Source organism: Geotrypetes seraphini, chromosome 8 (genome assembly GCF_902459505.1).
Source record: "Geotrypetes seraphini chromosome 8, aGeoSer1.1, whole genome shotgun sequence".
NCBI classification, from domain to species: Eukaryota; Metazoa; Chordata; class Amphibia; order Gymnophiona; family Dermophiidae; genus Geotrypetes; species Geotrypetes seraphini.
Window position 1 is genome coordinate 174,109,955 of NC_047091.1, and position 16,577 is coordinate 174,126,531.

Here is a 16,577-nt window from a genome sequence, read left to right on the forward strand (position 1 = left end):
GGTTGGCTCCAGAAAATGTGACTCAGTGGTATTTCGTTCCATCAGAAAAGTTTCTAGGTCAAATGATTCCTATCTGTTAATATGTCCATCTTTTAGGAATGTTCAGCGTAAAAAGATAACGGCATTGTCTCTTTATAATCTAGAACGAGCTTCCTTTACCGGTGAAGAAACAGATCTCTTTCTGGTTTTCACAGATGTCTTAAAACTTATGTTTTCCACCATTTTTTTGAATAAGGGTCAATTTTTATTTTTTTTTCCTTATTTTCATTTATGTAATTCTAGTTCAGTGTTTGATTGTACACTGCTCCAGACTCTGAGGGCAAGAGCGGTCTATAAGTACAGGATTAAATTAGTTTAGGTCAGAGGTAGGCAACTCCGGTCCTCGAAAGCCACAACCCAGTCGGGTTTTCCAGATTTCCACAATAAAAATGCACGAGAATGATTTGCAAGGGCTGCTTCCATTGGATGCAAATCAATCTCGTGCCATATTCATTGTGGAAATCTTGAAAACCCGACTGGGTTGTGGCTCTCGAGGACCGGAATTGCCTACACCTGGTTTAGGTAATTGACAAACAAATGTCAAAGCATACTTTTTAGAGGCATTCCTCCCATACTAAGCAGTTCAATAGCAGATCACCTGCTATAAGCATCTGAATTATAGAGAAAAGTAGACGCCTACTTTTCTTTATGGGACACTGACAAAATGGCCGCAACGGTGTTTGAATTAAGCATGATTACTTACACCAACCCTATTGCTGGCATACCGTAAATGACCGAGTCTAGACGTTAACCACACATACGCGTAATTCTTTAACCCTTTAATTGGCAGATGGCGAAACGGCCGCTTTACGGAGCTTTGATGCTGAAGAGAGCAACAGTATCAGGCAGTTGGAGATGCAGAGCTCCCATAAGAGCCATAGAAAAACCCATGTTGCTTCTGAGCAACCATGCCAAATAAAGGGTTAATTTGGATGTATAACAGACGTCGTTCTTCCTCTATCTGCACAATTGTTCCAGTACGTTTGTTTGATTTTTTTTTTTTAAATCTTAGTATGTCTGCTTGAATATTTTTTGTAATTCCCTTCAATTTTAAATTTACGTGCACCGCTTAGAAGTCTGATAAGCAGATTAACGAATTTTAAATAAACTTGGAACGATGTATACGCCACACATGCTCGGCCCATGCATAAACCCTCCAGGAAAAGGACGCACCATCAAATCATGGCATATGCTTTTCCAGTAGGCAGTATTCCGTAAGAGACATTTAGGCCCTTCTCGCAACCTAAATCTAGCAAGCACTTTATAGACTTACCCTCCAAATCCCTTGTAGCAGAAAACTTCATATTAAAAACAAACCTGATCCAACAGCAATGAATTCACTACCAAGCTTGGAACAGATACACACATCTCCCCCACCCACCCCCAGTTGTTTGAGCCAAAGTTAGATCCATAAACTCTCAACCAGCACAGTCTTTAATGTATGGGGGGTTTTGTGACTTTCAGTAGCTGTAACAGGATAATTCAGATCCTTAAAAGAGTGACACCATTTAAGTCCAGGAAGGTGAATGGAATGACTTAGAGAGTGGCCTTCTTTCTGATGGGCATCACATTTGACAGGAGGATAACTCGAGAGGGCAGTCTGCCACACAAAGACAGATTCAAGGGTTCAAACAGGGCGATTTTACCCCTTAAGGCCCTACCAGGATCCCCATGTGACAACCAGTTGGGGGCTGCAGACCAGTAAGGAAATGAGATGAAATAATTTTGCTGTATTGACGCTACTGAAAAGTGTGATGCCAATCGCAGGGATGGGCACAAAGCTACAGAGTTGACAAGGGGTTGCACAACTGCATTCTGGGAAACTGAAGGCCTCGCCAAATATCACTGCGCAAAGAAATTTGCCAGTTGGTAAGTCAGGGTCAATATTAACTCTGCCCTGGTCACACATTCCTGTGCTATTTTAAATAGTTGCACGAACAAATGCAGCTTGCTTATGTAGAATCTCTGTTTTCCCAGTCAGCTTTACACAAGGATAACTTAGTTCCAAAGGGGGAAATTCCATAAAGTAGGAACCACTTACACATATCAGAGGCACCATTAAACGGATAGGTGCCTATGTACAATAGGCGCTGCTCTAAAAAGGTGGCATCTAAATACCACAGCACCAGTGACATAGAGAGGGTGAGAGGTGCCTGGGGAAGTGGCCCCCCCTTCCCTTCCCCCACAGCTCGTTAACTTTCCCGGCACGAACAGCATCACCAACTGGCTGCCCGCGTCAGCTCTCCCTCTGACGTCACTTCATAGGCGCGGGACCCGAAAGCGGCATCAGGGGGAGAGCCGACGCTGGTGCGAGCAGCAGGCTGGAGTTGCGGCTCGCACCGGCGGAAGGACGGGTGCTGCCTCCCCCACCAAGATGGCGCCTGAGGCCCCGCCCCCTCCTCCCCTTACTACGTCACTGCATCGCACCTAACTGTAAGGGGGAATACAGATGAGTAGAGCATTGGTGGGTCATGGGCTCGTCTCCCAGTTAGACACCTCGTTTATAGAATATTATGAACCGTATGTGTCACGTGGTACTTAGGTAGGGTTACCGTACGTCCGGAAAAACCTAGACATGTCGTCTTTTTAGAGGACGGTCCGGACACCTGGAGGGATTTCCAAAACCCAGCAGTTGGTCTGGGCTTTGGAAGTCCTGAGCTCGGAGGCCGCGGTCTGGAAAGCCTTTGCGCGGCCGTCACCGCAATGACATTGCACGCACATGCGTGTGACATCACTGCGCCAAAGTCCACGCAGGCGCGAAGGCTTCCAAACGCGGCCTCCGAGTGCGGGGAGGTTTGTGGTGGGCGGGGCTGGGGAGCGAAGGGGCGGAGCTGGAGGCAGAACAGGGCGGGGCTGGTGGGGTAGAATGGGGCGGGGCCAGGCATCCTCTTTTTTTTCAAAGAGGAAATCTGGTAACGCTATACTTAGGTGTGCCAACTTACACCTGCATGCCTACACCCGGATATGCAACCTTAAAATAGTATTCTATAAGAGAATCTTGGTATCAAGATACTGTTATAAAATTAATAGCTCACAGCACTGGGGAACCTAGACTGAGACACCAATTTATAGAATTATCCTAAAAGTCTTTATAGTATGTTGACATTACAAAGCAAAACAAAGAGATTTAAAGGGTCGTTTACCAAAACAATGCATGTTATCTGCCACAAGGCCCATTGTATTCTTTTGGCTCTGCAGCAGACGGCATGGGGTAACAGCATCACTGTGTCTCTAACCATTAACAAAAGACTCTCGTAATGTCTTAAAGACACTGCAGTAGCCACAGACAATGCAGGCCTTGCAAGACAGTTTGCTCATCAATTCAGAGAGGCAGCCATTTTGGTTTTCAGTAGACAGGAAGTAACAAATGTTTGGCCGTATTGATATTAGCAAAAGGTTCTGGTGGCCGTATGCATACCGACGACGACGAACACAGTCAAACAAAATGCAGGCATGTAAATAAAGGTTAAACAAACAAAAACATAAGTGTGAAGTGACACCACTTTGTTGGCCTAGCTTATCGCAGTTTTTAACTAGCTTTCAAGAACTGACGCTCCCTACCTCAGGCCCAACAAGAAATGGATTAAGCCAGTCCAATAAAAGGATAATCATCATCTTTTAATTTTGTTTGTTAAACTTTATTTCCTGGTATTGACGAGAACTAATATGGCGGCCACAGTGCTTTATCCTTGAGGACCATTTTAGGGTTAACCAATCTACTCTTATCAGGACAGCTTTGAGTCCGGCCTTCACTAATCCTAAAGTAGTTTTCTTCAGGATTTCCACTCCATTCAGCGCCGACCAAAAAGAGGAAAATAGAGAATGTTTTGTCTCTTAGGATATATACTACTTGGACAAACATTGTGCTGATAAAGAAAAACAGATTCCTCTTCTCCCTACCCTCTGTTCCTTCCCCCTCCCCCTTTTCAAAATGTACACCAAGTTTAGACAGAAAAAAAATGGGAAAAGTATTATCTAACAGGAGAAAAAGAAAAGCATAAGTTTGCTAATTGCAGAAGATTTAACACTGGTAACATACTGTGGCAGAAGAAATTTCTTTAAAATGAGGTGTATTTTTAAATTAACCCTTTCCAATCCATATGCCACTAAGCAGGTACCAACCTAAGAAAACAGCCCACATAGCAACAGTGGCCCTTTAAAGTTTTAAAAATAAAAAAATAATTAATCAAATTGAAAAAAAAAAAAAAAAAAAAAAAGCGAACAAAAAAAATATTCTTCAAGTCAGGGCAGCCACAAATGTCCCAAATCTGTTGGAGATGTCCGAATGCAGGGATCTCCACGTCGGCACTGGCGTCCGGCCTTTCGCCTCACCAATGTCGTCTGTGCAGTGCACCGAGAGGCACTGCAGATGGCTGCTGTTCTGCGGCGCTGCTGAGGTCTTGTTCTGGGAAAGGTCGTGCACTGGAAAAGATGAAAAACAAAACAAGCGTTATCGACGTTTCTGTCTCAAAGCTTGCTCAAATAACCCAACTTTAACCCCCTCTTTTACTAAGGCGTGCTAGCCGATTTAGCGTGAGCTAAATCGGCTAGCACGCCTTAGTAAAAGACCCCCTAAATAACCCAAACCCAATCTCAATGTAATCAAAGTTGTCAACATCATTTGAAGATTTTTGCAAGAAATAAAAAGAAAAGTCAAGAACATTGCTGTTTCCCACAGTCCTTTGGCGCTTGCTTTGCTCCTTCGTCCGTGGAAAATTGGGTCGTCTTTTTTTCTCTCTTTCCATTTCAACGTTAAGGGCTCCTTTTACTAAGGTGCGCTGGCATTTTTAGCGCGCGCTAACCCCGCGCTATGCGGCTGGAACCGACGCCAGCTCAATGCTGGCGTTATCGTCTGGCGCGCGCTAATGCCCTAACGCGGCTTAGTAAAAGGAGCCCTAAATAACACAATATGCCGACCAGTTTTTTCATCATCAGCCCCGCTGGTTCCCCAAACATGTTTGGGCACTCCCCCCAGTCTAAATCTATTCATTTGGCTGTTCAACGGTATGCTTAGGGCCGGAATCAGTAAACGGCGCTAAAAACAAAAAAAGGTGTGCCGGAAGCAATCGGCATTCAGGCCCCGATTCTATACAGGAGGCCTAAAAGGCGCCAAGGAACCTGGCGCATTCGGTGCTTAAGTCCAATTTAGGCGCCTAGATGCAAAACGTGCCCAAGATCCGCCCACACTCGGCCCCTTAACCACGCCCACTTTCAGGCGGGCGCCGCTCCGAAAACGGTAGCTGCCTACCACCCAATTAATTTTAATTTTTGCCAATTATGAGCTCATTATCACGCATTAACAGCATCAATTTAAGTTCGCGCCTAGATCGGCGAGGCGCACCAATCCAAGTGTCTAACTTCAGGTGCCATTTATAGAATCTGGGCCTCAGTGTTTTGCTATAAAGGACACGCCTGGCTAAGTGCCTTTTATAGAATAGCATAATGTCTCGCAAACTTTTGGAAGCCGAGGCACATTAAACCCTGTAGCGCAGCTGGAGGGCATCCAGAAATGCGCGGATGTTGACGCCCTTAGCTGCCACAGGGGGGGTGGGGGGGTGTGCTGCAAGAGGAGAGGCGCATAGAGGTGTCGAGGCGCCAGCGAGGAGAGGTGCCCTCACCGGCTGACTGCCTACAGAACTTGCCTCTCGCCATGAGAGGCACATCCTGTAGGCAGTCGGCCGGTGCCTCGCTTCCTTGCCGGCGTCTCACGGCACACCCGGAATCTTCCTGCAGCACACAGTTTGGGATACACCGGAATAGCTCGGCTCGGCTTTGGGCGCCAGCGCTCACACCTGCTGAAGCCTGGTGTACATCCTGAGGTGCAAGCTGGGCACGCATTTACGGTATGCTATAACTCTGCGCCCAATTGTTCAGAGCACCCCTGACCTGTCCATGCCCCTTCTTGGCCACGCCCCCTTTTGGGCTCCACGCTATAGGATTTAGGTGCCCAGTATTACACAATAGCACACAGGCAGATGCATGTGCAAATCCTAATTAGTGCCTATTAACATAAATAATTAACATCCCATTATTGATCATTAATAGCTCAATAACTAGCGCATTTGCACCTGCATCGCTGGGATCGCACCCACGTTTGGGCAACCTTTATAGAATCTGGGGCTTAGTGTGCAAAATTGTGCATGCAGTTCATAGAATAAAGTCAAACGCCTAGCTCAATTGTTTAATTCGATGCTCATTAGCTTTAGCAATCAATAATTGCTAATTATTAATGTTGATTGGCGCTAATTGGCTCTAATTGGCAGTTAGACATGTAATTGATCTTAGTCGGTATTCTATAAAGTAAACATGCAAATTCCATAGAATGCAACTGCAATGGAGTGTGGACCTGGAAGGGGAATGAGCGGGTCAGGGGTGGGTCTAGGATTGACATGTACAGATTAGAGAATATTAGTAGTTACACATCTAACTGCCCATAGTGAAACCCAGACATCTATACCAGGCATTTGGCTGCCAGAACATCTCTCACAACTACTCGAAAGGGTCCAGAGAAGAGCGACAAAAATGGTTAAGGGACTGGAGGAGTTGCCGTACAATACATAGTAACATACATAGTAGATGACGGCAGATAAAGACCCGGATTGTCCATCCAGTCTGACCAACCTGATTCAATTTAAATTTTTTTATTTTTTTATTTTTTCTTCTTAGCTATTTCTGGGCAAGAATCCAAAGCTTTACCCGGTACTGTGCTTGGGTTCCAACTGCCGAAATCTCTGTTAAGGCTTACTCCAGCCCATCTACACCCTCCCAGCCATTGAAGCCCTCCCCTGCCCATCCTTGAGAAACTGGAACTCTTCTCCCTTGAAAAGAGGAGACTGAGAAGGGACATGATCGAAACATTCAAGATAATGAAGGGAATAGACTTACTAGATAAAGACAGGTTGTTCACCCTCTCCAAGGTAGGGAGAACGAGAGGACATTCTCTAAAGTTGAAAGGGGATAGATTCCGTACAAACGTAAGGAAGTTCTTCTTCACCCAGAGAGTGGTAGAAAACTGGAACGCTCTTCCGGAGTCTGATATACGGGAAAACACCCTTCAGGGATTCAAGACAAAGTAGATAAAGACAGGTTTGTTTAACCTCTTCAAGGTAGGGAGAACGAGAGGGCACTCTCTGAAGTTAAAAGGGGATCGATTTCGTACAAACATAGGGAAGTTCTTCTTCACCCAGAGAGTGGTAGAAATCTGGAACGCTCTTACGGAGTCTGTCATAGGGGAAAACACCCTCCAGGGATTCAAATAAGGGAAAACACCCTCCAGGGATTCAAGATAAAGTATGACAAGTTCCTGCTGGACCAGAACGTATGCAGGTAAGGCTAGATTCAAATAGGACAGTGGCCTAAGCGGCAATTCTTATGTACATTTAGGCGTGGAACTGTGAACTTACGCTAGCATCCCATAAGAGCAGTTCCGTGCGGCGCTGTCATTATAGAATTTGCCGTTTGCGTTCATCAACTCTGCACCTAAATTTCAGGCAACCTTTGAGAATTTACCCCTCGGTACACCCACAGGTAATAACCAGGATAATATTGACTGTGCTCTGGTTTTATAAATACCCTCCCTATTGTTCTTTCCTTTTTTTTTTTAACAATACCCTATTATTGTAACTTTTTCCCCTCTCTCCCTAAACTCATGTATGTATCATTTGTATCTTGTATTTTTGAATTATCTTGTAAGTTTCTTATATTAAAATTGTAACATGTACATCGCCTAGAATTAATAATAGGCGATTCATCAAAAACTGAATAAACTTGAAACTTGAAACTAGCTTGATTTACATATTTAGTTTCCTTAAAAAAAAAAAAAAGCTCTTTAGAAGCTGAGAGTCACTGCTATAAGCCAAAATGCACTTTTACACCACTGTCCCGAATATCTGTTATCTTGCAAACCAATACCAATAAAGTAAGGCTGGCAAAAGAAAACCCCCCACTTTAGCAAGAGAACGTTTTTCTCGGCATTTAAGATTATTTACATTTCCTATAGTAAAAGGTTGCTGGCATAAAAGATATTTCAATACCTTTTCAAGCTGGATCGTGAGATAAGCTCTTTTCTGTTTTGATAACAAACTTTCTTATCTTTCCTTTAGAAAATTGTTAAAAGACCTTTACGTTCACATCAAATTGGCTCCTCTTTTACTCAACTATGTTGGTCCTTTGGTCTACAGGTCGGTGACTTGAAACTTGGAGGTACTGGTAGACATGACAATGAAACCGTCAGCGCAGTGCGCAGCGGCCGCTAAGAAAGTGAATAGAATGCTAGGTATAATCAAGAAGGGTATTACAACCGGTACGAAAGAAGTTATCCTGCCGTTGTATCGGGCGATGTTGCGCCCACATCTGGAGTACTGTGTCCAATATTGGTCGCCGTACCTGAAAAAGGATATAGTGATACTCGTGAGGGTTCAGAAGAGAGCAACACGTTTGATAAAAGGTATGGAAAACCTTTCATACGCCAAAAGATTGGAGAAACTGGGGCTCTTTTCCCTGGAGAAGCGGAGACTTAGAGAGGACATGATAGAGACTTACAAGATTTTGAAGGGCATAGAGAAAGTGGAGAGGGACAGATTCTTCAAACTTTCAAAAACTACAAGAACGAGAGGCCATTCGGAAAAGTTAAGAGGGGACAGATTCAGAACCAATGCTAGGAAGTTCTTCTTCACCCAACGGGTGGTGAATACCTGGAATGCGCTTCCAGAGGGCGTGATAGGACAAGGTACGGTATTGGAGTTCAAGAAGAGTTTGGACAATTTTCTGAAGGAAAAGGGGATAGAGGGGTATAGATAGAGGGTTAATATACAGGTCCTGGACCTGGTGGGCCCCCGCGTGAGCAGACTGCTGGGCATGATGGACCTCTGGTCTGACCCAGCAGAGGCACTTCTTATGTTCTTATTTTATTTTTGAATGCTCATTGTTACACAACTATTGGAAGGAGGTCTGGTCTCCCTCTTACTAATATACTACCCATCTCTGCTAATATATCCCTTAAAATTATTATTCTAAAAGGGAACTGTTTTGCTTCTAACTTACCAGAATCCTCCTGTCGTCTTTTAGACACTTTATTAGGCACAGCTCTGAAAATTGTCTGCACCCACTGGAAAAACCTCTCGAAGGTTTCTTATTCCCACTGGTGGAACTTATCGTGTCTAACTCATAGATATGAATGTTAATAATGCTAAGCGAAACTCTAAGGACACACTTCACCCACCTTCACTTGCAAAGTGGTCTGCTCTTAAGACATACTTGAAGTTGGAATCCGATGCCTGTACTAATTAATGTTGCTATGATATGTAGTACTGACAGTGATTGTATATCTGTATCTTAGAACATAAGAGTTGCCGCTGCTGGGTCAAACCAGTGGTCCATCGTGCCCAGCAGTCCGCTCCCGCGGCGGCCCTCTGGTCAAAGACCAGCACCCTAACTGAGACTAGCCCTACAGGCACACGTTCTTGTTCAGCAGGAACTTGTCTAACTTTGTCTTGAATCCCTGGAGGGTGTTTTCCCCTATGACAGACTCCGGAAGAGCGTTCCAGATTTCTACCACTCTCTGAGTGAAGAAGAACTTCCTTACGTTTGTACGGAATCTATCCCCTTTCAACTTTAGAAAGTGTCCTCTCGTTCTCCCTACCTTGGAGAGGGTGAACAACCTGTCTTTATCTACTTTGTCTTGAGTCCCTGGAGGGTGTTTTCCCTTATAACAGATTCCGGAAGAGCGTTCCAGTTTTCTACCACTCTCTGGCTGAAGAAGAACTTCCTTACGTTTGTACGGAATCTATCCCCTTTTAACTTTAGAGAGTGCACTCTCGTTCTCTCTACTTCGGAGAGGGTGAACAACCTGTCTTTATCTACTAAGTCTATCCCCCTTTAGTACCTTGAATGTTTCGATCATGTCCCCTCTCAATCTCCTCTGTTCGAGGGAGAAAAGGCCCAGTTTCTCTAATCTTTCACTGTACGGCAGCTCCTCCATCTTGCATATCCTTGGTTGTATATTTAGTTTTTGTATTTCTTGTTTATTGGTATGAAGAAAACTTTTAATAAATAAACTAAGACAAAAAAAAAAAAGACCTATTTATTTGACAAATTCTTTTGAACGGGATTATAATACCCTGTGCCTGTACAGTCTCTTAATTGTTGCTAACCACGTTGAACTGAGAGGTCATTGCGGTATATAAGTGAATTTGTTATGTTATTGGCTCTCATGACTTTCACATATTTATCCTCTTTCACAGGAGGTGGAAAGAGGAAGAGAGTAGGAGATAGAATTTACAATGCCAGATAACAACAGCTACTTCCGCATTTGAAACCATGTACCCACGAGCAGGTTACAAAAAAATAAATAAATAAGGAAACCTCTTTTTAATCAGACAATCGCAGAAGGTCAAAGGGCATGCATCAGCTTGTTCTGTGGCTTAAAACATGACAGTTCTTAAGCGGCACTCCTCTGTATTCATTTAGGCCAAATAGAGAAACAACGCTAAGCCAAGGAGAGCGAACTTTGCTCCACATGTGCCGGAAACAGGCCTGATTTTTCACAGGTTAGCCAGTTGATGCAAATTAACCAAGCTGAGATCTCTCATAATTTGAGGCTGAAGGGTAGGAGACTCAACTCAAGAGCAATATAAGGAAATTCTTCTTTATGGAGAGGGTGGTGGATGCCTGGAATGCGCTCCCAAGAGAGGTGGTGGAGAGGAAAACAGTGACAGAGTTCAAAAAAGCCTGTGATGAACACAGAGGATCTAAATCAGAAAATAATAGTAAATATTGAAGAACTAAGGCCAATACTGGGCAGATTTGCACGGTCTGTGTCTTTATATGGCTGTTTGGTTGAGGATGGGCTGGGGAGGGCTTCATTGGCTAGGATGGTGTAGATGGGCTGGAGTGAGCTTTGCCGGACTTCAGTAGTTGGAACCTAAGCACAGTACCGGGCAGAGCTTTGGATTCCTGTCCAGAAATAGCTAAGAAGAATAAAAAACATTTCATTTGAATCAGGTTGGGCAAACTGGATGGACCATTCGAGTCTTTATCTGCCGTCATCTACTATGTATATCAATAGAGAAGATCATGGGAACCAGACCTGTTTGGAGCCCTCAGAGACTGAAGTTGGTCACTGATGTTTGAAGCATTCCCACAAATTAATGCAACCCTCAAATTAACGATAGCCAAAATCCAGGACAAAGAAAAGCGATGCAAAGCTGATGTATGGGCAAGTCTGTGGTTAACGCACGGTGGCTCCATATTCAGGACTAGACTTAGGGTTACCAGAGGTCTGGATTTCCCCAGACATGTCTTCTTTTTCAAGGACACGTACGGGGAGTCCGGATGGCTTTTCAAACCCCGGCAATGCGGTGATGTCACCTGAACGTGATGTCATTGCGTCGAATCCACACATGCATGAAGGCCACCTGGGGCGGAGCTGAGGGTCAGAAAGGGGCATGACATAGACGGAATGGGGCGGCCTGGGGGCGTGGCCATGGATCCAGATTTTCCTTCAGGAAAATCTGGTAACCCTAACTAGACTTGCCCACAGATACTCCTAGGACGCTGATGGTAGCAAACAGACAGTGGTCTGGGACCTCGGGCACTAAGGGTCATGGGTCCCTACTAGGGTTACCAGATGGTCAGATTTATCCAGATATGTCCTCTTTTTAGAGAATCGTCTGGGCGTCCAGATGACTTTTCAAAACCTGGCTCTTTGTCTGGGTTTTGAAAAGCTGTTGCGATGGGGGCTGAGTTTGGAGCGTATCTGTGCATGCGCAGATGCACTCCAGACTCAGCCCAAAGAGACGAGGTTTGCATGGGCAAAACGGGGCAGGGCCATGCGTCCTCTTTTACCAAATGCAAAAATCTGGTAACCCTAGTCCCTACCCACCTATCAAAAGAGATTAAACTAGATGAAGGCTAAGGGAAAGTGGGGCCCCTCTACTGGTGTGGGTCCTCAGGCCCTGGTGTCCCGATAGTCGACCTGCCCCTGAATGTGGGGGTGGGGGGGAGTCAAATGTAGCCTGTGCCTGTCTGGAAAGGTGAGATAATTTTGCAGTTTCAGACCTTGACAGTTTTTGAGAGACAGGAGATATTGTCAAAATTTAGCAAAGCTCATTTTAGGGACATCTGTGTGAGAATCAGGGTATAGTTCAGTCAGAAGCTAGTCATGATGCACTTTGAGCCTCACCACTGCATCTCCCAAGGTTGTATCTAGGAAAACAAAAATCCAAACCAATTGCTGAGAGATGATGCTTCTGGGAACAATTAACTGAGGCAACTACAAAAGAGTCAAATGTGTTATGTTGTATGATCATTGAGCGCCAACTAAAAGTAGGCTGAAATCAATGGCAAGGACAGACCAAGGTCAGGTATGCATATGTCAAACTCAAGAATATAGTATGATGTAATAGTCAATGTAGTATATAGTATGATGGAAAAACTGGACCCCACCAGCCCCGCCCCGTTCCACCCATCCCCGCCCCGTTAAGCCCTAGCCCCTCCCCCCCATCGGGCAGGAGGGCATCCATGATTTGTTGGAAGCTTTTCAAAACCCGGACAAAGTGCCAGGTTTTGAAAAGATGTCCGTGAAATCCGGATGTCTGGTAACCTAGGTGGGGGTATAAGGTTAAGGGATCCACTCAGCTTGCTCACCAGATCTGGAAATCACCTAAAAAGACAGTGGGACAACTGTATTCTGAAAAAAATGCCCCTTAATATAAAATCAAATCACTGACTTTCTTGACCGTCAAAGCCACTGGATCACATTTAGATCCCAAATTATCATCTTTTCTAGTGGCACCTTAACATCTGGTTGCAGAGCAAGATGAAGGTGGAGGAAATGTTTGCGAAAGGGGACCCGAGATGGGGAGAGCCGATTTTAATTCTTATTTATTGCACATTTACTTTAATTTTTCTTACGTTTAATTGCTGAAGGTTGAGACTCTTGTTTTATATAATTGTTATGTACCTTGTACATTCTGTTGAACAGAAAAGGCAGATCATGACTCCGTTTACATTCATTAATTCTCAAAAGAATCACATTCTTTGCATGGGCTACAGGGACAGGATAACCCTGTAATTACAGGAACCTAATGAATTATAGGATTCCTTTTAGGAACTTACGCAGTTTGCAAACTGCTACCTGGCCTGAAGCCAAAATATCTGCAGGACCAATTTTTTCACAAACCTCCTCACTTAGGGTAAGTGTTCCCTCTAAGCTGAGCAGGTGTCCTCCAGCTGCATTGCTACCACTAGGGGGTGGAATATTTTCAGTCGCTAAGGACAGGTATGTTCCCTGGAGTCCTGCAGAACTTGCATGTCCCTCACAATTGAAAAATGTGACAGTAAAACAGCACCCTCTATTGGTGAGACTGTGGGTGGAGGACTCCTGCTCAGCTTGTCCCGGATGAATTTTCCAAAACCCAGTAGTTTGTCCGGGTTTTAGAAAGCCCTGACCTCCAGCTGCATCTGGAGGTCCTCTGAGAATGCGCGGATGACCCCCCACACACATCCGTGCGTGCTCAGTGGCCCTCCAGACACGGTCCAGAGGTCGGAGAAGAAAGACAAAGCTTTGTGGGGGCGGGGCTGTAAAAAAATGGGGCGGGACTGGAGGCGGAACAGGACAAGGCCATGTGTCCGAGTTTCTATGTCAGAAAATCTGATAACCCTATCTTGGGCCCTATGCGGCAAATGTGATGCAGCCCATTTAGTTCCTATGGGCTGCTTTGCATTTGCTGCACTGAAATTCGTCACCGTGGCCTTGTAAAAGGGACTTTTAAAGAGCAGTTGATTAGCTACTAATCTGCAATGAGTATTTTGTTACATTTGTTTGATGCTATGGCCTCAATTGCCCTTAAAGTCTGATTAACTTAGGATTAGGTGGGTCTCCTTTGGCTACGACCCTCAACTGACCCACGCTACACGCCAAGGATTCCAGTAGACGACACAGACTTTCCATGAAGAACTACAGTCTCGAATCTTAGGAGTAAAAATGGATAACCACCTATCCCCGCCCCATGAAGAGTCACATACAATCAATAATAAAACAATCTTTCCTTGTGATGAGAAAGTTAAGAGCCATCAGAAAATACTTTGAAACAGAGGCGTTCTGAATTTTAGTGCAATCCCTAATCCTATCTCGACTAGACTACTGTAATGTAACACTAGTTCTTTGCTCTAAAGCTTTGCTATCGCGTCTTCAACTAGCTCAAAATGCAGCCATAAGACTTATAGACGGACTATGGAAATATAGCCCTACTATATGAAACTACATTGACAAGGATTAAGTTTAAATTAGGCATCACTGCCTTTAAGATCCTGACAGGGCATGCCCCCGACATCCTACTCCAGGTGCCTCCCAACAGATATTCCACCAGAAGTCTTTTCCACTTAAAATTCCCAGCATGCAACAATATAAAGTTTACCAGGCAAATTACCTTATCCATTCAATATCAATTAGCAAAATGCTGGAACCAACTACCACTTACACTACGATCTTGTGACCACTATCTCAGGTACAGAAAACATTTAAAAGCATTTCTATACCAAGACAGGGAGCCAACCCTGAGGTAACTGAAATGGTACTTGTAAAAGCCCATTTCTAAACTGTCTTAGGAAGTTGGTTGGGCTGAGAGGTTTTCAGCATTCCCTCGTATGTAATAAAAGTGAGCCAAGTATAGGACAGTCAAGCCATTATGACATCACTGATGAGATTGTCTCTTATTGGTGGAATGAGGCATTATGACATCACAATCTCAGTTCTGGTTACCAGAGACTGAAAGTCTTTACACTACGAGGGGGTGCCGAAAAGTTCTCAGCCCCACCAACCAACTTCCTAAATTCTGAGCATTATTTTGCCACGGTAGCTGAAAAGAGCGCTCTATCTTATTTCGTTAAGCGTCATTTGCGGAAACAAAATTCCCTGTTTTTTTGACATGGTTTCACATCATTGCTTCCACCATATCCACAACATTCTTTTCATGGCTGGGATGAGAACTTTTCAGCACCCCCATGGCACGTTCAATGGTGCTCAGGTCTCCGTTTCATGTCTATATTTAGGAGATCAGTGTGGTAAGAGCATTAGCAAAGAACTGAAGTCACATGCCGAGACATTTCTGCCTGAAAAGCTGTTCATAAAAGAAATAGAAACAAGAAATTAACGGAGATCTGTCAGTATGCCTTTATGAGCAGAGCCTGTGAGAAAAAAATATTTATAAGCAAACCTCCAGCCCTTTATTTATTTTTTTATCGTTTGCATATTAGACTAATCAAACATGAAATTTTGTACAGAAATGTAGCACAGTGTAGATAAGCAAAAGGGGGGAAAAAAACCTAGAAGAGTGTGGCACAGTGGTTAAAGCTACAGCCTCGGCACCCTGAGGTTGTGGGTTCAAACCCACGCTGCTCCATGTGACCCTGGGCAAGTCACTTAATCCCCCCATTGCCCCAGGTACATCAGATAGATTGTGAGCCCACCAGGATAAACAGGGAAAATGCTCGAATATCTGAATAAATTCATGTAAACCCTTCTGAACTCCCCTGGGAGAATGGTGTAGAAAATTGAATGAATGAATAGTGTGAAAAGCTTCAGCCTCTGATAACCAGAGCTGGTATTGTGACGTCATAATGCCTCATTCCACCAATGCCTAAGAGCCAACCTCATCAGTGATGTCATAATGACTTGATTGTCCTAGACTTGGCTCACTTCTGCTACATTTTGATTTCTAGAGTGACGCAGTAGTTAAAGCTACAGCCTCAGCACCCTGAAGTTGGGGTTCAAATCCATGCTTCTCCTTGTGACCCTGGGCAAGTCGCTTAATCCCCTCATCCCCCCCCCCCATTACCCCAGGTACATTAGATAGATTGTGAGCCTGCCGGGACAGACAGGGAAAAATGCTTGAGGACCTGAATAAATTCATGTAAACCGTTCTGAGCTCCCCTGGGAGAACAGTATAGAAAATTGAAGAAATAAATCTCCCACAATCTATTCATATACTTCAAGTGCACAATTTAAGGCGACAGAATCCAAACACAGAAGCATAATTAATGTTAGGGATGATGGTTAGTAACAGCCTGAAAGTAATATTTTCTTACTGTGGCCTGATTCTAGCCTGGACTAAAACTTAAAAAAAACAATTTGGGTAAAAACCAGCCGTATTCAGGCACCAGAAACAGCTCTGCGGTGTCTGAGTGGAAGAACCAGTCGTGCCCCTGTGTTTTTCGCCCAGGGAGCGTTGTCTCGCCGATTCTTTCTAAACACAAAACCTTGGCGAGTTGTTGTTTTTTTTTTTTAGCTGCCAACTCTTTTGGATAAGGAGGCCAACTTCCGTCACTTGAGTTCATCGGGTTGAAATAGCGCAAATCGAGTGCCAAACTTTGCAAGATGGGAGGAGCAGACAGACAGTTGAAGTGCTGTGGCAGGTCTTTGGCTTCCAAAATGGAAAGAAGTCAATGACCACTAGATTAGGACCCACAGAGCAGCGTAGAAACTATGGCCAACTTCGTGTAGATCAAGAACAAAGGGGATAAGCCAAGAACAATGCCGT

The 16,577-nt window shown here is 44.4% G+C and overlaps 1 protein-coding gene across 2 annotated transcripts in view; it reads right to left on the minus strand.

The window, feature by feature from the left end:
- Positions 1-269: 269 nt before the first annotated feature.
- Positions 270-16,577, minus strand: part of MN1 (MN1 proto-oncogene, transcriptional regulator) — a 124,310-nt gene continuing 108,002 nt past the window's right edge. Inside the window, exon 2 of one of the 2 annotated variants that reach the window (XM_033955147.1) lies at positions 270-4,461. In XM_033955147.1, coding sequence (XP_033811038.1) covers positions 4,277-4,461 — 185 coding nt within the window. In that variant the 3' untranslated portion in view covers positions 270-4,276. The remainder of the gene's footprint in view (positions 4,462-16,577) is intronic. The other variant, XR_004540362.1, reaches the window with a different exon arrangement.